Here is a 25861-nt window from a genome sequence, read left to right as displayed (position 1 = left end):
TGTCCTTATATCATGAGGTATTTATGAAAACCTTTATTAACTCAGGCAGAATTAAAGTCATTTTTCATCATGAAGGTCCTTTATTTATATTTCACCTGCTACAAGTTCAGCAACATTGCATTTTTTCATTCAAATAATTGTGATCATATTTTCTGTCACACTCACAACCCACACTCACAACCATGTCAACTTTGCTCACACAAATAGTAAAACTACTTGGGATTTAATACCCAATTTCATAAATCCTATTAGCTGCAGAAGCAACAAAACAAAATAGGGTAATATGTTATTTTACAGGGTCCTTGTTACATATGTTACATGTACTTATAGTAATAACAGTAAATGATTCATAATTACATGCAACTACCCTCAACCAAACCCTAATCCTACCCTAACCCTATAGTAACATGTTGTTAATTAATATTACTCAGTGCTTAAATATTGTTAGTGGATCTTACACCTTTAACCCTATGATTATTCAGGTAGGGTAAAGGATAGTCAAATCAAATACAAAGCAGTTAATGCAAAATAAAAGTTCTCTTAATCTCTAAACAGCAATATTAGAGATTGCTGTTGCAGCAAGCTCTCTTCACCCCTGTGTACCCTCTTGTTAACCTTTGTGGTTGGTTACAAAAGTATCAAACTCAGGAACTTTCACAACTGTTGCTTATTCATCCTATCTTATAATAGTTAAAGGAAGTACTGCAGGCACTTTCCAATTTCACAATCATTCAAGCAAATGGCATTAACTTAAAAGCAAGCAAATAACATAACATTGAAATGGGTAAATGGCAATATCAATATCCAAAACAAAATGTAATTACACTGTAACAAGGACACCTTAAATGTAACAAAATATGAATTCAATATAAGGATCTAGTAACCTGTAGCCCTAATTCATTCTTTCATTGACATGAATTATATGTGTCAATAGTTCTAAATTACACATTTTTGTATAGCCTATCGGATGGTGCTGACCCATATTGAGTGATAAACACACATCCGACAGAATCTGATGCCTTTATTGTTTCTGTTTTGAAGCCTTTGTCTCAGACCACAGTAATCAGTGATGTAATATATTTGGGCATCAGACAAACATATAGAATAGAATATAAATTTTGTCTCAAACATCTCTATACATTTAGTAAATGTTTGTCACATGTGAAGTTTTATTCATTATAAGCGAGTATTTTTTTTGCAGCTCCCTTGATGATGCTCGAAATGATTTATTAGTCTCTGAGACACAGTCATTGTCTTGTGTTGTAAATAATTGTTATTTTGGTTGGGTCACGTGAGGAATATGCGCCATGCGGAACACTTTACCTGAACATGATGTTCCAGCCGAGGGCATTTCGCGGTCGGATCACTGTTTGTTTTGATGGCAACAGCGGTATTCCATAATACGTGTGTGAATGACATTTATAAATATGAATGAAGAAACAACTTAATTAAATGGGGATGGAAGAGGATGAGCTTTTGGCCTTTCGAGAGCGCTGGAAGCAGGAGTTAGAGAAAAACACAGACAAAGAGAGATATTTTGGTCATCTCAGTGACAGTTCATCTGTTCACCAAAGCACTAGCTTTTGGGAGAAGCAGAGCAATGTGTCCCAGCAAACTCAGCCCGCATCAAAAGAGCAGCCGGAGTATGTGTCTATCGCCGAGGGTTTGTTAGACGGGAGAAGTAGTCCACTGCTAGACAGAATCGAGCAAGAGAGAACGCGCAGGAAACGCGCTCCCTGCAGCGACGCGCTCAACACGCACGCGCCCCCCCCAAAAGAAAACAAGCGCCAGAAACTGCTTGAGCAGTTCCTTCAGGACCTGGTAACGCTCCTGTTATGTAGCTGTTCATGATATTAACTGTGCTTGTCTTAATAATAAACCCGGATATTATGTGTTTACTTTAGAATGAAGTGAATGACATCCCATTCTTTGACGTGGAGTTGCCCTATGAGCTAGCGCTAAAGATTTTCCACTTCCTGGGCAGAACTGATCTAGGACGATGTGCTCAGGTAAATATAAATCAGTGCATAAATGTCCATTCTATTCTATTCTATTCTATTCTATTCTATTCTATTCTATTCTATTCTATTCTACATGATTTCCACTGACAGGAATAGCAGCGACACAACACAACCACAACCAAAATAGTTCACCCTCAGGTTGTTCCAAACCTGCAAGAATTTCTTTTTTCTGCTGAACACAAAAGAAGATATTTTAAAGTATGTTGGTAACCAGACAGTTGACTTCCATAGTAGGAAATTAATACTATGGAAGTGCAGGATGTGGGTGCTGTCATTTGTCTGGTTACCATTTTCATTTTTGGGTGAACTATCCCTTTAAAGGATTAGTTCACTTCAGAATTAAAAGTTCCTGATAATTTACTCACCCCCGTGTCATCCAAGATGTTCACGTCTTTCTTTCTTCAGTCGAAAAGGAATTAAGGTTTTTGAGGAAACATTCCAGGATTTCTCTACATATAGTGGACTTCAACGGGAACCAATAGGTTGAAGGTCCAAATTGCAGTTTAAATACAGCTTCAAAAGTCGAGGAATAAGGGTCTTATCTAGCGAAACAATCTGTAATTTTGTAAAAAAAAAAAATATCTAAATGTATATACTTTTTAACCACGAATGCTCATCTTGCATGTCCATGACTTCACACATTACGTAATCACGTTTGGAAAGTACTGGAAAATTATATTATATTCAGAGAATATTTGGTTTCTCACTGCCACAAAGCAACACATTTGCTGTAATTGTCATCCAAATACTTTATGGATGTCTTGTGACATTTATTTTATAGAAGTAAAGTGGTTAATATTCTTTTCTCTGCTTTTGTTTCAGGTGAGTAAATCCTGGAAGGTGCTGGCTGAGGATGAGGTCCTGTGGCGTAGATTGTGTCTGGATGAAGGTTTTCACAATGGGGCAAGTATCTCTGACTCCCCCTGCTGGAAGAGCACGCTCAGAGACTGCCGCAACACAGAGAACGGGGTGAAGTCAAACTGGAAGGTAGGCACCATGCCATTACGGTCCCAGAATACATGTTACATAATGAATTTATAACTATAGTTATAGAAGTAATTTAATTTGTCGTAAAAAAAACACTTTAAATGAACAGAATCGTGTTGGATCCATTCGTCACCTGCAGTACGAGTTAGGAAAGGTGTTGTGTGACGTCAGTTCCTGTGCTGGTCTTGTTATCGCTGGGTGTGTATTACTAAGGCGCATATAATTAATAAGCTGTATGTTTTCAATTATCCAAACACTACTGATCCTATAATCATTGTGTGCATCCGTTCTATACAGTTACACCTCTGGTGATGTCCGTCTGTGGGACACGCTTCACTGGGACAAATCATACCTGCACCCCACACATTCCATCAGAGATGAAACCCCTGCCCCTTATGTTAGTCACGTACGCGTCAATAAGACTGTAGCCACAGCTGCTTATGAGAATGGTAAGAGATTTTTACTTTTTTTTTTTTTTTACCACCTTCTTTTTGCTGAAAGGATAACACATTTCCTTTAAAAAAAATAAAAAAAATATCGATTACACATCTTACACTTCTTTGTTACCATTAGTAAACTACATTAGTTAGCAAGAACTAGCAATGAAAAAATACTTCTAAAGCATTTATTAATCTTAGTTAATGTTAGTATTTTTAAGACACACCAAGTGAATAATGTAACAAATGTAATTAAAATATATATCACCATACATCCCCAGTTCCCCCTGATTACATTAAGTATTGCTAAAGTTTTTTGTGTTCTAAAATGTTATGTTTGTAATTATATATGCTAATTCGGCATGATATAATTAAATATGCACTAATTTGTATACATTTCCACAACAGAAATTTGAACACGTTGAACAGATTCTAATTCTTGTTTAATTTTTTTTTGACATATTAGATTTATACAGAGCGGATTGTGGATATCTTCATTTTATTGCTCCCTTGATTGATTATCACTCTCTGCTAATTGAACTCATTTCGTAATTTGCGTAGTCATTTAACTGAACTGAATCAATACTGAATTAACTTCAGTTGAATAATGGCACTATTGTCTTTTTTAGAGCTGCTTTACAGCAGAATTAAATCATTAAATTATAATTTTCCTGTTTATCACTGTAAAGCTGCTTTGAGACAATCCGTATGGTATAAAGCACTATATAAATAATGTGACGACTCCATAAATCACCATGTTTTTAGGAAGAACATTTTGTATACAACTAGGCGAAGCAGACCCTTCTGTAAAAACCTTTAGAATGAATAGGATTTGGTGTATGTAAGTACTGTTAAAGTGGAACTTTCTGAGAAATCTACAGACACAAATAGATAAATAGATAAATAAACACTTAAAAGTGTATTTTGTATGTTTTCTTTTCACTAGTCTGAATTTATTTTATATGTTAATAAAGATTAATACTGCAACAAATGTATTGCTCACTGTTAGTTAATAATGGTTAATGCATGAACTACCTTTAACAAGACTTTTAACTGAAATTGTAATTCTGATAATACATGTTGTTGTGTATGTTTAGGGTGTGTAGATGTGTGGAGCACTGAAACCGGTCTTGAGCCCATTCACCGGTACCAGCACCTCCGTAGGGTTCATGCACTGGATCTAAGTCCTGACAGTCCTGCTTTGGCCTCTGCATCAGGACCAGAAGTGCGGGTGGACGCACCAGATGAGAAGGGCTACTGGAAATCACGATGTCTCGTTCAGTTACCAAAGCCTGTAAGTCTAATCTGAGACGTGCAGAGCAGATGCCAACCATAGTAACAGTTGATAAAATGAGTCATGAATGTGGGTGATTTTAGCACCAGCAAGGCATTCCATAGAATTAAGTTGTTTGATGCATCCACAACTCACACAGAATAGTGCATAAGCACTACCCAGTCATGTATTCATCAGAGAAACTGTGTTTTTCAGGTAGATGGGGTATTGGTGGTGCCAGGGAGACGGGACTTCCCTTTGGTCACAGCATGGGCAGGAGAGAGCGTTTACCTGCTGGATTCCAGATGGAAGGAAGAACAGGAGCCAAGAGTTCTTCACTTTGTGTACGACCATCCAGTGACCTGTGTGGACGTGTCATCCTGCAGAGCCGTCCTGGGGATCAAGAGCTGCGGATGGGGGATGAATGACGGAGGCAACAAGGTATCTGTGTCCAGAATCCTGAAAAAAATGTCAAAAAATAGAACTGTTTTCAACATTGATAATTATAAGAAATGCTTCTTGAGCAGTAAATCGGCATATTAGAATAATTTCTGAAGAATCATGTGATACTGAAGACTGGTACCCTGGTAATCCAGAGTTCTCACAAGAGCACAAGTTGAATTTGCTCAGTGAGTTACTCTGGTGTCGTGTAATGATGCTCATTAAATATGCCCCTCTATCTGAGCTGCACCAATCACATCGGGTTATCTGATATAGGCGGGCCAGAGGCGAGATGACGACAGCGCTGCGACGTCGAAGTCATTAGTAAACATTGCAAGATGGCTATGGATGAACACCATTTGTTTGAAACGGCTTTGGCCGCTACAATGAAAGATTTAGACTTTTTATCTAAAAGAGGAACAGAAGACGGCGCTCGAATCATTCCTTTGCAAGAAGGGCGTTTTTGCTGTTTTGCCGACTGGATACGGTAAGAGTCTAATCTACCAGTTAGCTCCGCTGGTAGCTATTAGCTAAGCGATAACTTGTTGTGATTGGTCATAGTGTTATCCAATTGCGTGCAGTGAGATTTTCAAATGCATGCTTGGTGCCGCCCTTCGAGCTTGCCGATTTTCGTTAGTCGACGCCAGATCATTAATCTTTTAGATTTAGGTCTGGATTTCCAGGCTAGAAGACTGGAGTAATGATTCTAAAAATTCAGCTTTACATCACAGGAATAAATTGCATTTAAAATTACTAATTCTAATAATATTTCACAATATTACTTTTTTTGGCTATTTTTGTTCAGATAAATACAGCTGTAGTGTGCATAAGAAGCTTCGTTAACACTTTTCAATAAGGTTTCATTAGTTAACATTAGTTTACTACATTAATTAACGTTAACTAATAATGAACTGCACTTCTACAGCATTTATTCTTCAGTTAATTTAATGTTTAATTTAATGTTTAATTTAACCTTTGTTAATGTTAATTTCAACATTTACTAATACATTATTAAAATCACAAGTTGTATTTGTTTACATTAGTTAATGCCCTGTGAACTAACATGAACAAATAATTAGACTAATGTTAACAAAGGTTAATGAATACAGTAACAGATGTTTTGCTCCTGTTAGTTCATGATAGTTAATACATTAACTAATGTTAACAAATGAAACCTTATTGTAAACTGTTACCGAAACATCTTTCAGAAACACACAAAAAAAATATAATCGACCCCAACCTTTATGGTAGAGTGTAAATATATATATATATATATATATATATATATATATATATATATATATATATATATATATATATATATATATATATATATGTATATATTAATTTATATATAAATAAATGCGCGATTAATCACACAACAAAAGTGATTAATCCGATAAAATAAAATAAAAATCGATTGACAGCACTATATATATATATATATCATTCCTTTGCAAGAAGGGCGTTTTTGCTGTTTTGCCGACTGGATACGGTAAGAGTCTAATCTACCAGTTAGCTCCGCTGGTAGCTATTAGCTAAGCGATAACTTGTTGTGATTGGTCATAGTGTTATCCAATTGCGTGCAGTGAGATTTTCAAATGCATGCTTGGTGCCGCCCTTCGAGCTTGCCGATTTTCGTTAGTCGACGCCAGATCATTAATCTTTTAGATTTAGGTCTGGATTTCCAGGCTAGAAGACTGGAGTAATGATTCTAAAAATTCAGCTTTACATCACAGGAATAAATTGCATTTAAAATTACTAATTCTAATAATATTTCACAATATTACTTTTTTTGGCTATTTTTGTTCAGATAAATACAGCTGTAGTGTGCATAAGAAGCTTCGTTAACACTTTTCAATAAGGTTTCATTAGTTAACATTAGTTTACTACATTAATTAACGTTAACTAATAATGAACTGCACTTCTACAGCATTTATTCTTCAGTTAATTTAATGTTTAATTTAATCTTTAATTTAACCTTTGTTAATGTTAATTTCAACATTTACTAATACATTATTAAAATCACAAGTTGTATTTGTTTACATTAGTTAATGCCCTGTGAACTAACATGAACAAATAATTAGACTAATGTTAACAAAGGTTAATGAATACAGTAACAGATGTTTTGCTCCTGTTAGTTCATGATAGTTAATACATTAACTAATGTTAACAAATGAAACCTTATTGTAAACTGTTACCGAAACATCTTTCAGAAACAAAAAAAATATATATAATCGACCCCAACCTTTATGGTAGAGTGTAAATATATATATATATATATATATTAATTTATATATAAATAAATGCGCGATTAATCACACAACAAAAGTGATTAATCCGATAAAATAAAATAAAAATCGATTGACAGCACTATATATATATATATATATATATATATATATATATATATATATATATAGTGCTGTCAATCGATTTTTATTTTATTTTATCGGATTAATCACTTTTGTTGTGTGATTAATCGCGATTAATTGCACAATTATCGTGAAATTAAGCATACTCCATTTATCTTGTTTAACGCATTCATTTGCCTTAACACATTGTTTTTGCCTTTATTGCAATACGATAGTATAGAGTTGACAGAAAGCAAAGTGGGAGATAGAGTGGGGGCGGGATCGGGACTCAAACTTGTGTCGCCGATGCTTAATCGCGCTATATGTCAGAGCACTGCCCGTGAGGCTATCGGCTCCGACAGAACGACCTTCTTTTGTTGCCTGACCTCACCAAGCACTCTTATTTTTCAATACCATTCTGTTATGCAATGCCACTTTTCATAATCAAATCAATTTATAAAAAATGTAATCAAGTCCCACCATACATTTTTTCCGTTGAATATCTTATTGTCAATGTAGGAAACTAATGGGGCAAATCTTGCTGTGCCATATACAGGTTTGAGAGGCCACTTCTGATAAATGATTGTCTATTTTTACAGATGGAGGCAAATTTCATTTCTTTCTCCATTTCCCATTTTAAGCAGCCTTTTATTTGCATATCCATTCTGATTGGTTAATTTATGCATGAGAGGAGACATTAGGTTTTCGAGATTTGATTCTTTTAAGCAGTGTCTTACCAGAGTAATCTCTTGCTAAAACAAAATTTAATTAGATTATTTTTTGTGTTGTTAGTTTTATCTAAAATATATACAGTTTTTTTTTTGGCTTACATGCTTTGACCACTAAGTCACACCACCACATGATGTCAACAAGTGCGGTCTGGTGATCTCATGTGGCCGATCCCTGTTGTTTACATAATTTGAGCCCACTAGTGAAGTGCATTGTGACCGTATTCCCAAAGTCGCAATGAATAAAAAGTTGCTCTGCGCTCATGTTATTATCTTAGGAATAGACCAGTTACTTTAATTAACACAAAATTGGGTCCCAATGCTTCTCCCAAGAGTCCCTAGTTTGTTTCTAACTCTAGCGTGCCGTATATGGTGCAAAGCAGTGTTATTTTAGTATCACAAATCACTCTTATAAATAAAGGTTCCAAAAGGGGATTTTCACAGCGATGCCATAGAACAGGGATGGGCAACTTCGGTCCTGGAGGGCCACTGTCCTACAGAGTTTAGCTCCAACCGTGAAAAAATCACCTGCCTGTAATTTTCTAGTAATCCTGAGGACCTTGATTAGCTTGTTCAGGTGTGTTTGATTAGGGTTGAAGCTAAACTCTGTAGGACAGTGGCCCTCCAGGACCGAAGTTGCCCATCCCTGCCATAGAAGAACCATTTTTGTTCCCCATAGAACCTTAAAAGAACTATTACTTAAAAAATCTAAAGAACCTTTTGTTGAATTGAAAGGTTCCATGGATGTTAAAGTAATATGTTGAGTAATAAAAAGTCATCTCTGCGACACTTTTTTACATTTAAAATCCCTCAATTCTCGCCATCTCTGAAAAGCCAAGCCAATGTTGATTCTTGTTTTATTACGAGCTCTGTTCGTTTTTTGTGCTAGCAGACGTTAGATCCTCTGCGTCCCCGGAGGTTGGAGATTTAGCGCTTCATGTCAACCTTTCTTGCTCGTTGTGACAACTAACCTGTGCCACCCAACATGCATCAAAGTAGCCGGAGCAACTTTTCTCCAGTTTACGGATATATGACGAGATGCACATGGACGAGTGACGCAAGTACGCAATTTCGCATGTAAAGCATTCCATTCATCAAAAATATAAACACTTATAATAGGCTTACCGTTACCATAGTGAATCAGGGTAAGACAAAAACACGTTTTGGAAGAAGGATTGATGGTGTATTGACAAGAAAGTTATATAGTGCACCTTTAATATTGTTTTATTAGATTTTATTTTTATATTTTCTCTTTTAATTTCAGTATAAATTAGTTTTAATAATTTTGTTGTGTTTTGTTTTTGTTTAAAAAAAAGTATATAGTTTTTATTAAGTTTTAGTTTGTTTATTTTATTTTATTTCTTCAACTTAAACTAAACAAAAATGAGAAATGTTGTCTTGGCAACTAGCTAGAATAGAAATACAGATAAATGGCTAGAATTAAGCCTATCTTTATACAGTTTATTTTATTTCAGTTAATGTTTTATTTACAGTAATGAACATAGTTTTTATTGTTTCAGTTAACGATGATAATAACCCTGGTGCAAAGTTCCTCCAGAGCTTTGAGTTTGAGCCCGTGCAGTCTTGTACTCGTACTCTCCTGATTAAAAGCCCAAACATCATGTGAAAATAGACCTTAAAATAAACCTCTCCAAATCACAATAGCCCCCCCTGCAAGTCCCCAGCGTATTAATGCAACCGTTTAAATAGACAGCATTCATGTCTAGGGGGGAGATCAGTGCTCGAGGGGGAGGGATGGGTTTTCTCAGGGGGAACTGGTAGTTTTTCAGTGAAGCGAAAGGCGTACATGTTGACAGTAATCAGATGAGTGCTTGATAGATGGATGCAGATGGTGTCCTGTTGTATCACACAATGCTTTGGCTCTCTTTCTCCACTGACATCACCCCCATTTAAACACTCTCATTAACCAAGCGGGCACCGGGGCGGCCATTTAGAGTGAGCCGAGAGTTTGAACGACAGGACAGTTTGTCAAAGTCAGCCTCTAGTGGACTGTCTTGTTTCACTCTTTAATGGAAGCTAATTTTTTGACAAACACATTTTTGCATCCCCTAACAAAGAAGTGTGCACTGTAAAAAAAAAAATAAAAAAAAATGCAAGTATAAACACCTTGGATGTTTAAGTCATTTCAACTTAAATTACGTTAAACTAACTTAAATTAGTTGAATCTTGCATAACTTATAAAAACTTGATGAGTTAAAGCAATGTGAAACATGTTTTCCACCTTTAGTTTTTACAGAGTGGTGGAATCAAAGTCTTTATTTGTTGCATACTTATACGCCCAGTAAAAAGGCAGTGCAATGCTTGTGATGTATAAACGTAAAGAAAATTAGTTATAAGAATATAGGAAAAAGTTATGAATCATGTGACACTGAAGACTGGAGTAAATGATTTTCCAATAGAAAACAGTTATTTTAAATTGTAATAATATTTTACAATATTACTGTATTTTTGATCAAATAAATGCAGTCTTTGTGAGCACAAGATACTTTTTTTAAAAACATTTTTGTGTACGTTAAGGATTATATGTTCTCAAACCACTTGACTAACAAGGCTAATGTGTTGTTTTCCCACAGACATTTACCATCATTCTACTAAGATGTGGAAATTTTTCTTTAGACTGTCTAGAATCTCAGGACTTTATCTGGCACTAGCACATTTAGCAGGAATCATACTCATTTGTTTCATGTTGTGTCACTCCTCTGTGAATACTCTACAAGTTTCCATTCGATTCATGATTAGCACCCTTCGCATCCGTGTGTAATGTCATGTCTGTCAGCCGTGTCGCATGTTGACAGGATTTTCCGACTGCGAGAGGGAAGTCAGACGTGCCAGAACTGACGCTGGTGAATCCAAGGTGTTTGTGTGTTATTAAATGAGAAGACATATGCCTCATTAAAACTTGTCAAAAACAAAGGAGGCAAATGGAGTAACAGAGTGAGTCATACATCATGTTTTGGTGTTTATTTCTGAACTTGAGCACTATTTGGACTTTTAAATTACTATTATTACCACTGCACGTCTATGATTACATGTAATGATTAGGATGAGATTGGGATCGTAGCATTTTTTACCGAGATGTCTAGAGATGACACTTTTGCATGTTTCAATCTGTATTGGTTTGCTTTTCTCTAGCTGCTATATTTAGTGTATGTGCTAGTCAAGTGTGTTATTTTAGTTTTCTGTTGTAATCATCTTTGTTTTTAAGCTGGAAGACTGGAAGCTCTGGGCATCTGTTGTGCAGTGTGTGTTTGAAGCACTGACCCAGACACACACACACACACGCGCAGATCATGCTGGCAAACCCTGAGGCGCCACTTTCATGTTTAACAGCCAGATAGGCTGGTGAAAATGTGGCACACTGTTGCACCTCCAGGTGCTGAAAATCAGAGACATGCAGTGTCTCGTGAGATCAGTATGAATCTGATTAACATCTCCACTCTGATCGAATTTCTGGAGGATAAAAGAGCTAGAAAATGTATAATTATACCAAATATCAGGGGGCGCATTACAAATGTAAATGATTTGATGATTTTTTTAGATGTATTTAACAGTTTTATTGTCTACCTAGAAACATTTCTAATTACTACCAAACTTTCAGAAAACATCCAAGGATTATAATAACCAATCAATTTTATTTTTATTTGATTTTAATTATTTTTATTAGATTTTTATATCTCTTTCATCCAGTAAACAAAGTGCTATATATGCTTCATTGTAGGTACCAAGGCTTAATTTTAGATTTTGACTTTTATTTAAACATATTGTAGAAATAACATTTTTGTTAAAGGAACACTCCACCATTTTTTCATATTAAACTGTTATTCCCTTAACTAAGACGAGTTGATACATACCTCTCTCGCTCTGGCGCGCAGCGACACTTTGATAGCACTTAGCTTAGCCCAGTTCATTCATTAGGGACCAAACAGAGATGAAGTTAGAAGCGACCAAACACCTCTACGTTTTCCCTATTTAAATACAGTTACACGAGTAGTTACACGACCAAGTATGGTGACACAAAATAAAACGTGGCGCTTTTCTAAGCGGGTAAAAAGGATAACTATAATGTATGGCGGACTAGCACTTGGGACTCGCGAGCACTTCAACTCGGCGTAGTAATATCATCACTCCTTAAAAATCCTCTCCCCTCTCCCTCTCACTTCTGTCATTAGAACCAACGTGACTTTTTACTGCGCCGAGTCGAAGTGCTCCAAGTGCTATTCCGCCATACATTATAGTTATCCTTTTTACCCGCTTAGAAAAGCGCCACGTTTTATTTTGTGTCACCATACTTGGTCGTGTAACTACTCGTGTAACTGTATTTAAATAGGGAAAATGTGAAAATGTATTTTTTATATATATTTTTTTAAATAGATAAACAAACAATTACCAACCGCTAAGTTATGGATCACAAAAAGAAAAGAAAGTGAAATTTTCAGTGGATATAACAACAAATATATATATATGTGTGTCAATTTTGTTGTTATAATAAAATCTTATAACATTTCATAAGATTGCGAAAAAAATTTATTTCGGTAACAATTTAGTTAAGGGTCCAATTCTCACTATTAACTTGTTGCTTCTTATCATGCATATTACTAGGATATTGGCACATATCAATGCCTTATTGTGCATGACCATATTCTACATCCCTTAAAGGGATAGTTCACCCAAAAATGAAAATTAGCCCATGATTTACTCACCCTCAAGCCATCATAGGTGTACAGTATATGACATTCTTCTTTCAGACGAATACAATCTGAGTTTTAAAAAATGTCCTGGCTCTTCCAAGCTTTATAATGGCAGTGAATGGCCGTTTAAGTTTTGAAATCCATAAAAGTGCATCTGTCCATGATAAAAGTGCTCCACACGGCTCCGGGGGGTTAAAGGCCTTCTGAAGTGAAGTGATTTCGTGTTGAAAAATATCCATATTTAAAACTTTATCGACTAAAATAGCTAGCTTCCGGCATATGGCCGTACGCATCGATTTTGATAATATTTGTTCAATAATACAGTAAAACAGTAATATTGTGAAATATTATTACAATTTAAAATAATAATTTTGTCTTTTAATATATTTTAAAAATGTATTACTGTGGTGGCAAAGCTGAATTTTCAGCATCACCACTCAAGTCTTCAGGCACGTGATCCTTCAGAAATTCTAATATTTCTTAATATTATCAATGTTGAAAACAGTTGTGCTGCGTAATGTTTTTGTGGAAACCGTGATAAAAAAATTTCAGGATTCTGTGATGAATAGAAAGAACTGGCATTTACATGAAAAACAAAGTTTTTGTAACTTTAAAAATACCTTCACTCCGTCCTTGCTGAATAAAATTATGAATTTATTTATTACAACCTGACCCGAAACTTTTGAACAGTAGTGCACATTTTAATAAATTGAAAATTGTATATTTTCACATGGCAAAATTGAATTTTGATGCATGTAAAGTGATGTGTTTATGAAAATGCTATTTGTGAAATGTACTCAACCCCAACGCAGCAGCTAAATCATTGTTTACTTGTGTAAACGTCTCCATAACCTCCTGAATCCTGTAATGATGAATAAATCCCCGACATAATCCCAGTAGTCTGTCTTCCCGCCTGTGACATATGCACTCATCGCGGATTCATTCTAATCAGCTTTCCCCCTCAAGTCTTTACATATTGTAGCTTTACACATTGGAAGCTTTACTCGTGTCTTGATGACAAACTCCTATTGGCTGTAATTTTTGGGTCCTCTCAAGGATTTTGGCTGGCAGCACGGTGGCTTGCAATTAAGTGTGTCTGGCCCAAACTGAAGGCACTAAACAGCTGGCATGAGCTCAAATCTGACATCATGCAGTTCTTCTCTTCTCCCTCTTTTGTTTAACATCTCTATCTGTTGCCTCAAAGTTTGCGTCCAATTTGGCCCGTGCCGTTGTCTGTCCTTTGCTCACTGTTTAAATGGCAGCTGATGCAATCAGTTAACCAGTCTCTTTTTTAGGATTGAATTACCTCAGAGACAGTTTAATGTGAGCGGATTAGTTGAAAGCTTCAGATGTTTTAAAGCACCTGCAGGAGACTCACGGTACAATGGTTCATAATCGATCATTGAACACTTTTTTGTTTCTCTGTGGTCTTCACAAGAAGTGAGTGTCAGAGTTTGAAGTTTAAAAGACCTGCTTCCTGTAGGAAATATATAAATGCACACATAAATGAAAGTATGCTTTAAAGTATCAATGCGCTATTGTGAGAATTGCATATTAATACCTGATTGCATTTGCACTACCCTATTTACTCTTTGCTTTTAATGCTTTTAATCTTATTTCTATTTATGCACCCATAAACATGTGGTTGGTCACATTGCATGTTTAAAGACAGCTTATTATAACATCACAAAATGACAGATGCTTAGCTCATGAATATCTGTAAAAATGTATTTGTGCATTTTCAAGGCAAAACTAAATGGAAACCAATTACATTCACTTTCAATTGCACAATGATTTTCTGTTTTGGTCATGGCAAAAAGTAAATGACTCACTTTAAATGACACCTTTGACTAAAGTAGAAGTACACTAATGCTTAAAAGTTTGGGGTTGGTAAGACCTTTTAATGCTTTTGAAAGAAATATCTTATGCTCACTAAATAAGACTGCATTTGTTTGATCAAAAACACAGTAATATTGCAGTTTATAACAATAATAATAAAAAAAAATCTATTTTCTATTTGAATATATTTTTTCAATTAATTTATTCCTGTGATCAAAGCTGAATTTTAAGCGTCATTACTCCAGTCTTCAGTGTCACATGATCCTTCAGAAATCATTCTGATCATAATATGATGATTTTCTGCTCAAGAAACATTTATTATTATTATAAATGTTGAAAACAGTTGTGCCACTTAATATGATTATTGAAACTGATATATTTTCTTTTTTCATGATTTTTTTTAAAGAGTAGAAAGTTAAAATGAACAGCATTTATTTAATTTGTTAAATAAATGTATTATTTTCTTATTAAAAAATTGCTTAGTGACACCAAAATTCTGAACGGTATAGTGTACTGTTCAATTCAGTGGAACATCAATTCTCTTTAGATAAAAGCATCTGCATAAGTGAGAATCTTAAAAAAGCTAAAATGCCAGTTAAACAGGTTGGTTCTGTTGGTTTATACTGATTGTGTACCTGAAGTGTTAAAAGTGTGTTAGAAGTTCAGAAAGGCATGCAAGACTTCAGAAATGTGTTATCTGGCATCTGTGGATGCAAGCTGTGGGCCTGACATTTGAACCTTAGCAGGTGTTACTGCACAATCCTGCCAGTTTTACAATCTATCTTCCATCTCACCAGGAGCAATCGTCCTCTCTCCTCAGATTCAGGTGTACAGCCTGGAGACCAGCCAGTGTGAGCTGACCGTGGGGAACTCGGCGGGAGACTTCACCTGCGTCAACCTGAGAGACAGCCCTCCTCACCTGCTGGTGTGTGGGAACAAAGACAGGCGGTACGACACACTCGCAAACATGTGTACCTCATCTATCACTGTTACATTCACACACACACATGCACTTCTGTCTTCTGTCTGGCAAATTAAAGCCTCCTGTGGCTTGAGTTTCTTAAACACTGAGAGTTTGATGAGTTCCGACGGAATAGTAGCATTTCTCATTTACACCTGCAACTGGTGTGAATTCAGGTTTTTTTTTTTAGGTTGTATTGCCTTTTTCTAATGCAACTAGTTTTATTTTTTTAGGGTTAGGGGGAACATTTTGAATGGCTGTATATAATGAAGCCTGTTGACACATTGAGCCTTGTGTTCGTGTGAGAGAGGTTTGATGTGTGTTTATCTCATTCCCAACTCTCATCCCTCTGTAGGAGCATGTTTTGCATAATTACAATGATGCCTATTTTTATGACCATTATAGGGATAGTTCACCCCAAAATTTTAATTTTGTCATCATTTACTCACCCTCAAGTTGTTCCAAACCTGTTTGAGTTTCTTCTCTTGAACACAAAAGAAGATATTTTGAAGAATGTTGATAATCAAACAGTTGACGGAAGCCATTGACTTCCATTGTAGGAAAAAAAAATACTATGGAAGTTCCGTCAACTTTCTGGTTACCAACATTCTTCAAAATATCTTCTTTTTTAATCAATAACTTACATTCAGTACAACACATTTACTATAAAGTAGAAATGTTACAGACCAAAATCGTTTAATACTTGACAAATGACAAAAGTTGCCAAGTTTCGTACCGTTAAATAATGTACTTAGCCTGGCAAGCCAGACCTACATCAAGATGTTAGGTCTGGCAACTCACCATAGACACAGCTCAATCCGAGGGGCGGGATCAACGGCTGTCTTTCAAATTCCCTCTGCACGCAATAGGACAGCGCTTCAACCAACCAGAGCGTTTTCCCAACAGGGGAGCTAGTTGATAGATTCAACTTTTGCCGTATCTGGCCGGCAAAACTACAAACACATCTTCCTTCTTTTAAGAATGACTTAAGTGCCGTTCTTTGCTCTTTTCTCAAAGAAAAACTTAACTCCAAGTCCTCCAGAGTCGCGGCCAAAGCCGATTCGAAAGACTGTTCTCCAGGAGCCATTCTTTGTTTTCAAGTAGCAGCCAGGGAACCGTCGCAACTCTGTCGTCATTATGTTAAGCCCGCCCCGCCTACTCTATACACGACGTGATTGGCCTGAACCAATTTAGGTTTTTGCAGCTCGAAAGTCAATGGAGAGTTGCTAGACTACCCTGGCGCTAGGGTGCGTCTAGATTTCTAGGCTATAATGTACTAACACAAATAAATAATTTTCTTTTGATTCTAACAAATCTAACGTTTAACCCCAAAAAACTATAATTTAATATTGTAATAAAAGGAATATGCTGAATTTTTATTGACACTTTAGAAATTTTTGCTAAAAATGAATCTACCTGGGCGCTGCCATGTTTGCATGCATGCAATTTTTTTTAACGTTCTATAGCAATTTATTCACATTCTATTCACTTTTCCGAGAAGGTAATTGGAAATTCCTATTAAAAGGCTAATTAAAAGGCAATTTTAGACTCATCTAGAGAGTATAAACGAAATGATGTGATTAAGGGGGCAAAAGAAATCAGGCTTCGAAACTCCCACATATGCACCACAGCTCAATGTATCTGGAACACGTGCGCTAACCACTAGGCCACAGCTCTGGGAAATACTTTTTTTATTTTTTTTTATTATGTGTTGGTTCATTGTCTACTGGCCACATACAGCAGATTTGGATAGTTTAATAAATTTGCATTATATATACAAGATTAAAGCACTTAGAATAAAACACTCCTAATTTTTTCCAAAGTGGAAAAACTTTTTCCCCCACAGCTGTGGTCCTTTCAAAGCACGACAAGCGCTCTGTCTTGCTCTCAACTATTTTTGGCTTACCTTGAAAATCATTTTACGGAAAAGCATCTGAAAAGCTCAGGCACTTATAGAAGTGGGAATGGGAATAATGAAAGCTCTCGGTTTGAAAGGATGGTGTTATTGTCAGCGGTGCATCACCGAGGGCTATTGATTTAGTGGACAAAGAGATGTTGGAGACGAGGAGAGATGCGGTACATCTGGCCAGCGGACTCAATACAGAACCACGAACGCGGTCCACATCTGATGCTTGTGTCTCAATTAGTCTTTGCCGAATAAAGAGCCATTTCATTGACACTTGTGACAGCGGGAGCGCTACTTTGGCAGGTGGAGATGCTTGGCAGGTCTTTGTAAATAAATTCCAACTGCATCTTCGCTCAGACACTATATAGAGTGCCAAGAGGGAGGGCATGATGTCTCTCTGGCCAGCTGCGGTGTCTTTTAAAACATCCCTTTTTTGTGTCTTTCTCTGTCTGTCTTTCCACGGTTCCGACAAAGCAAAAGCTCTCACCTTTTGTTCATCTTTGATGAATGAACGAAGCGAAACACTCCTTGGAGTGTCATTTTGGCTGTAATGATTTGACCCCATCTGATTCATCTGCGGGCAAAACACCAAACAGCTCAGAGGGAATGAGGGCTCGGGTCCTGCCCTTTATTAGCGTGGCCAAAGGCCAGGACCTAATGCATCAGTTCTGCTTTCCAATTTGTTCAGCCTCAGTGCTGCGGAGAGAGAGGAATCTCTGTTTGTATTGTTGTGCCTGATTGGATCTGCCTGGACAGACATCTGAACAGGAAGTGTACACAGATAGGAGCCATAAGTGATTGGTATGTTCAGCTCCACGCATGGAAATTGCGAACAGAATGATGATGGCTGTTGCTTTTTTTTTAGAAACAGAAACAATGAAAAATCCACATGCTAATTTATATAGTGCATTAGTGTCAACCAAGCGGCAACCTTCATCAACTGGCCGCTAGAGTCGGGCTCCAAAAGAGAGTCAATCCCATAAACCCCAGGTTAAAATGCCCAACTTTAGAGCAGAAAAAAAAAAAATGTTTACAGCCTGGTACAAAAAGTGGTTTTGGTCTATATAGCTAATTTTGCCCTTCATGACAACTGTGAGGAGCGTGATTTTTTTTTTATAACTCATCCGTTTAAATGATATTAAGCCTTAAAGTTCTGCATAATTAAGGGCGTGGCCACTTGAGTGACAGGTGGATTGCCGCTGTTGTCACTACTAGCCGTTTGTCTGCTGTCTGTTAGCCGTCTCGTCACCTCAGCTAATCCCACCTCTTTGCCCATTTTCGGTCATCCGAGAGTGACGTGCTGCCAAGATGGCGACTGTCGGCTCCACCCACTTTGGGCTTCAAAAAATTGCTCTTCAGAAACCTGCGGGTGACGTCATGGACACTATGTCCATATTTTTTTTTACAGTCTATGGTGTCGACCCACATTTTCAGTTGCATTGGTTCCAGATCTATGAACCAACATAACCAGCTACAAAGTAAATCGCAACATTACAAACTTTTATTTGAAGCAAAAACGTATTTGAAAATCGGAAAAAAACTTAATGGCTATAAGGAGGTTAAGAACTACAATCCCATGAAGCATTGCGAATGACATTATCACTGTGTTGAAATATTAAACTATCATTTAAAGTTGTTAAGTTGGATGGTCTCACTTTACAATAAGGTTTCATTAGTTTACATTAGTTAACTACTTTAGTTAACATGAAATAAGAATTAATAATACTTCTACAGCATTTATTAGTCTTAGTTAATGTTAATTTTACAATACATTAAAATCAAATGTTGTATATGTTGTATGTCAAATGTTGTATTTGTTAACATTAGTTAATGCACTGTGAACTAACATGAACAAACAATGAACAGCTGTATTTTTATTAACTAACATTAACAAAGATGAATAAATACTGTAACAAATGTATTGCTCATTGTTAGTTTATGCAAGTTAATACAATAAGATCTTATTTTAAAGTGTTACCCCAAAAGCATAACCCATCAATCAACAACCTTGGAACTCACAGTAGGTCTGTCTTTAAAGGTTTATTAAAGGTTTAAAGTTGGTATGAAATCAAAATAGACCCTTTTTATTTTGTTAGCAAACATTACTAGTCTTATGGTTAACAATTAATCCATGCAAGTCTTTTTAATCAAAATCTGAAAATGTACTTCCCCTCTGGAATGTATGGAAGCTTGTTTTCGCCACGGAATAAAACAATTTAAAAGATAATTGTTACTTTTTTTTTTTTTTTTTTTCAGAATTGTTAGATATAAGCAGGTTTATATCTTGCAATTCTAACTATAACACACAATTGCGACTTTATATTACGCAATTCTGACTTTATAACTCACAATAGCTACTTTATATCAAGCAATTATAAGAAGTCAGAATTGCGACATTGATTTTTTTATTATTTTTTATTCTGTGGTGGAAATAAGCTTTTAAGCTCTATAACTTCAATCAAATATCCAAAAGTTTCACTAGCTAAATCTTTTATCAATGACCCTTTCTCTCTCTTTTTTCACTTTTTTTCTTTTATTTATTTTCTACATATATTTTTTCTCTTTCAATACATTCTACTTGGATTTACTGTGTTTGTTTTTAACCATGAAAATGCCTGTTTGTTATTTGAAGGTTTAAAAAAGAAAGTGTTAAGAAAAAAAGAAAAATATTTTTTTGGATTCTATTGTTATGTTGAAGCTACAATTGAAGCTAAACAGCTGAGATTTTGTTTCATTGCTTATAAATGTGGTTCAGTTAATTATAATGAAGATGATGATGATGATGATGATGGTGAGGCAGCCCTTGTGTGTTATGTTTGTACATATGCTTGTCATGGCCGTGAGTGTCCTGTTGTGTTTTGATCACGGTTGGTGGCATTGGATGTGGCTGAGGATAATATTCTTGATTAATTGAACGAAGCCTGTCTGCTGACAGCTCAGTGAAACTAGATCTTGTTTTAGCTTTAGATTTATGGCCACTGCAACCTTCCAGTAAATATATTACAGCCTCATACAACAATAAATGCTTCGATGAAATTAAAACAGTTCAGTAGATAGGCACATCCACATAATTACTCACAGCATTAAATCCTGCTTGGCTATGCATTAACGATTCATTGTGACTAATATCTTTTGTCCTCCAAGTGTTTTTTTTTTTTTGGTACAGGCAAAATTTAATTTTGTCGATTATCTTTTGGAAAGCACCAGCATGGAGTCATTCTTTGGCTGCCTTCGGTACCATTAAAGAGGACAGATGGAATTGAGCTCCTTTGGGCCTGTAAAAGTAATTTCTTTATACCAGCTACTAATGTCATCTCACAGTGGTGCTCTGTTAGAGGGAGAGAGCTGTCATATTGCAATTTCTCCAACACATTAGTCTTGCCTAGTCAGACTTTGACTAAAGTATGGTGCACTTTGCAGTTTATTCTGGCCAATATCCGACCATTTTGAGACTGTGGGACACATAATGCTTACCATAGTTCATTTTCTTTTCAGTTTAGGGATGGGTTTTTCTAAAATAGGTTATTACAATAGTTAATATATTATATATATAATATAATATAATATAATATACAATAATAGGACAATGTGTGGGAAAAATCATTCAAATAATTGCACAGCACGTAACAGCCAACAAAGCTTAAAGGGTTAGTTCACCCCAAAATGAAAATTCTGTCATTATTTACTCATGGCTTGGCTTGCTTAGTTGGGGACATTAAATGTAACATTTAATTTAATATTCAATAATAATATTGATCTGCCTGCATTGACTCTATTATACAAGAACTGAACTGAGGAGGACAATGACATCATGGTTTACTTCAGAGCGGCTATATATATATATATATAAAAATGAAACATCACTGAACAAACTTAAGCTGGACTGTGATGCTATTTTCTTCTTTCTTCTGAACACAAAAGAAGATATTTTGATGAAAATGGGTAACCAAACAGCAGTTAATGGGCCCCATTGACTTTCATAGTATGGAAGAAAAAAAAAAAAGGGGTCCCATCAACTGTTTGGTTACTGACATTCCTCAAAATATCTTCTTTTGTGTTCAACAGAAGAAAGAAATTCATTCAAGTTTGAAGGTAACAACTTGAGGGTAAGTAAATGATTGTAACATAGTTAGAGGTTGTGGGAAGGAGGAGGCGGGAACCGGCGAACATTCAACAACTTTTAATAAAATAAATAAACACATACAAAAACAAAAGTAAAGACGGCAGCCCCTCACGGACGACTGCTGCCACACATAATAAAACAGAAACATAAATCCAGGCCTGGCCTCTCTCATCCTTCACTGTCGCCGCTCCTCCGTGAGAGATACAAACCGGTGCGTCACGCAGGCGTAATATCTGCTTAATATCTGTTAACTTTTTATTGTGATGGACATTCTACTAACTATAAGTAACTTTGCAACTACATGTCAACTTATTCTAACCCTAACCCTACCAGTCTACTAATACTATACTAAACTCTAATGAGAGTTAGTAAACATGTAGGTGCAATATTACTTATAGTCAACAGAATGTGTAAAAGGGACCATCAAATAAAGTGAAACAAAAAAATTATAATCCAAAATAGTTGTATTTCTGATATCAAATATGAAATTTAATCAGTGTGATACGAGAGACATGAAAGAAGCGCCACCCTCAAATACCAGGATGAGCGGTCAGCGTTGCCATTGATGACAGCCATTATCAGGGAACAACTGACCTCGGAAAGTCACGACTGACTGATCAGAATCAAGTATTTCAGAGAGCCATGTAATGCATCACATGTATTGGCGCATAAAATCTCATCATTTGCACTTTTTTTATAATCGTACTGAACCCTATCGCAATTTTGTTTTAATTTCGATTAATCATGCACCCCTATCAAACGGTCTGTGCATGGACTACTCTCACTTATTAAAGTGGAGATCAGTTTACTAAATAATGTAAACTTGACTGACTGCTTCATTTCCACTTTAAGTGTAATGTTTTTGAAGCTGTAATGACATCCAGTTGTTTCTCTTTTCCAGAGTGAGAGTGTTTGACTTGCGTACTGGCTCGTCTGTCGTCTCTTTGTATGCCCATCACATGGGCGTGACCACCGTCCAGGCAGATGATTGGAAGGTTGTGAGCGGAGGCGGCGAGGGATTGGTCAGTGTGTGGGAGATGAGGATAGGAGCCAAACTCTGGGAAATGCACAACAGGTGAGAATGTTTGAACGCTTCAGATAAAAGCCTCTGCCAAATGCATAAATGGAAATAATAATTTATGTGGATGAGAATCATTTAATCCAATAAAGCCTGATTATCCATACAGATACCCAAAATAAATGATCAACATGATAAAAACTTTGCAGAAAAACCTGTGGTATACAATCTATGCCTTCGGTCATCTGATTGATTTTAGCAAGTACTTTTAGTATTATTGTAAAGAAAAGTCCACCATCAGGTCGTGGTTCACGTGTCTTTTTGCTGTGAAATCTTTACAGATTTGTATAAAGTAAACATAAGAATAACTTTTCTATTGCTAGTAATATTTCAAGATAAACACTTTTTTTTTTGTGCCTGATTATCCATACCTCATTTTTTAAAAAAGTCATTAAAATGTAAGAATCAAATATGACACATCAGGCTTTTAAAGGAATGTTTGTTTGTACATCTCTCAATCATCATTACGTTTTACCCGCCACAATAAAAACTACAGAGCTTTTGATCATAAAACTAAGCATTTAAAAATCATCTTGCTAAGACATATTATTTGGAGATATAGTGACAGCTGATATTTATATGCATTTTAGTAGACACTCTGCTGTACTGTTATTAAGAACTATTAGAATTAATCTTACATTTTGGCCACAAAAATATCAGCAATATTGCATATTTTTGCTTAGTTTGGGCCTCTGAATAAAATAGTTTTTTTCCTCATTAAGTATGAGCTCCATTTTCTCCTATATCATACTATATGAGCCATAATAGCCTGATGTATCAAATATGATACATATGCAAACTTCTTTTTAAATAAACTGTTCCATTAAAAAAAAGAAAAGATTTGGTAACACTTTAGTTTAGGTTTTTCCAATTCTTACAATTAACTAGTTGCTTATTAGCATGCATATTTCTAGGATATTGGCTGTTTGTTAGTACTTATAAAGTACATATTAATGCCTTATTTTGCATGACCATATTCTACATCCCTTAATCCTACCCAATACCTAAACTTAACAACTACCTTCCCAACTATTAAAGGAGCTGTATGTAAGAAATGTATTTCAATTAATCATAAAATGGCCCTGATATGTCACTAGACATTAAGAAATCATGTTCATTTCAAATACTTATATCACTGACAATAGTAGTACGGCCAGGATATTGTCATTTAAAAAGTGAAGTTGCAGCCCTCAACTGATGTTGTTGTTGTCATCTTGTGTTTTGGCCTGAAGCGCCACCCTCCACCTATCTACCAATCACGAAGTCAGTAGGGTTTCGGCATCCGGGTTGCCAGCTCTGCTCTAGTTAGCACAGCTGCAGCTCCTTGTAGCAGCCTACATTCCTGCTGGATCCTGCAGCATATCTGGCAACCTCGAGTCAGGGGGGAGGGGGAGGGGATACACCGCTCTACAAGTAATTTGAAAGTAATTGCAGTACCAGTTTTGGCCACAATCTTACATACAGCTCCTTTAATAAGCAATAATTAATTTATTGAGGCAAAAGTCGTAGTTAATATTTAGTTAATAGTGAGAATTGGACCCTAATCTAAAGTGTGACCAAAGATTTTTCTGACTATTATTTCCTATGTCAGGCTTTACATGGTTAAGATCATCATTGTTTTCAAAAGCAGAAGTGCATTGCGGCCACATAATTGTTCTGTCTGTAAACAGGCACCCGGTTCGCCACATACGGTTCAACAGCAGCACTCTGGTGACGGCCAACATCCCTGATGAGAAGAGCCCTCGCGGGGCTTGTATCACAGACGATGACCTCACCGCTCACCGCAGGTAAACACAGATATCACATTCTGTTGTGTTATCTTTGCTATTGTTTTTCCATCTGTTTATTTTGCTCTTTTATTACTTCTTTAGATACAGAGGGCTGATCTGTCACTACGACTTCTCAATGGACTCATCTACACAGGACCACATTCTGCCCATCTGTAGGTCCAACTACATCGAGTCCTCGGGCTACAGCTATAACATCGGCTTGGCGGTGCCTTATGACATACTGAGTGGCCCTTAGATTGGCATCTGATACGCTGTGCTTTTGAGGCAAGTTGGACTGGGAAGATTGCCATTGAATTTACTATTTTAAGATAATCTAGGCTCATATTCCTTAAAACTATTTCTTTCTTTAATCATACTTTGTGTTTGAATGACACATTAAGATGTGTTTGAGGACTAGTATTAATTAATTCTAGGTCTTTTTATATATCTATTGTATCATGTTCTGTCCTTGCACAGTTTAGTATACAATACTATTAAATCATCATCTGAGAAGATGAAATTCAAATCGTACAAAATTACGTTCCAGTGGTTTTAATGCTCTCTAATTCAACACACAAAATACACAATCCTTCAAATGTTTGAGACTCTTATGCTCACCTAGACAACATTTATTTGATCGAAAGTAAAATACAGTATTCTAATATTTTTTTAATATTGTAATATATTTAAAAATGTAATTTATTCCTGTGATGCAAAGCTGAATTTTCAGCATCATTATTCCAGTCTTCAGTGTTACATGATCCTCAGAAATCATTGTAATTTGCTGATTTCTTATTATCAGTGTTGAAAACAGTTGTGCTGCTTGATATTTTTGTGGAAACTGGGATACATTATATTTCCAGGATTCTTTGATGAATAGAAAGTTCAAAACAGCGGCATTTATTGGAAATACTTTTTTTTGTAACATTTGAAATATCTTTACTGCCACTTTGGATCAGTTTAATGTGTCCTTGTTGAATAAAAGTGTTCATTTCTTTTGAACAGTAGAGTACATAGTCGACAAACAAACCATGTTTACCAATTGCAAACGAACCCATATTTAATCTGGTTTATTTCACTGTAGTTTTGTTTTTCGAGCATGTCATGTTGTCATTTGCCTAATTTGGCTATTGCTTCAACCATGTAAAAGATGAATTTGCTCCAAAATACCACTGAGTTTGACTGAACGCACAACCTCTAAATATAGTATGGGAAGCATTTTATAACCTTGCATA

The 25861-nt window shown here is 35.9% G+C and overlaps 1 protein-coding gene across 1 annotated transcript; it reads left to right on the top strand.

Annotated features, from left to right (window-relative positions):
- Window positions 1-1334: 1334 nt before the first annotated feature.
- On the top strand, window positions 1335-25628 carry fbxw8 (F-box and WD repeat domain containing 8). The gene is made up of 11 exons (XM_084113492.1): window positions 1335-1821; window positions 1905-2009; window positions 2844-3008; window positions 3118-3206; window positions 3306-3457; window positions 4543-4739; window positions 4935-5159; window positions 15610-15737; window positions 22681-22854; window positions 24528-24644; window positions 24729-25628. The coding sequence occupies exons 1-11, from the start codon at window positions 1453-1455 to the stop codon at window positions 24880-24882; spliced, it is 1875 nt and encodes a 624-aa protein (XP_083969618.1). The 5' UTR covers window positions 1335-1452; the 3' UTR covers window positions 24883-25628.
- The last annotated feature ends 233 nt before the right edge of the window (window positions 25629-25861 follow it).

This window comes from Abramis brama (assembly GCF_963993115.1).
Source record: "Abramis brama genome assembly, chromosome: 5".
NCBI lineage: Eukaryota > Metazoa > Chordata > Actinopteri > Cypriniformes > Leuciscidae > Abramis > Abramis brama.
The sequence above is the reverse complement of the archived record's forward strand: the minus strand, read 5'-3'. Positions and strand labels throughout refer to the sequence as shown.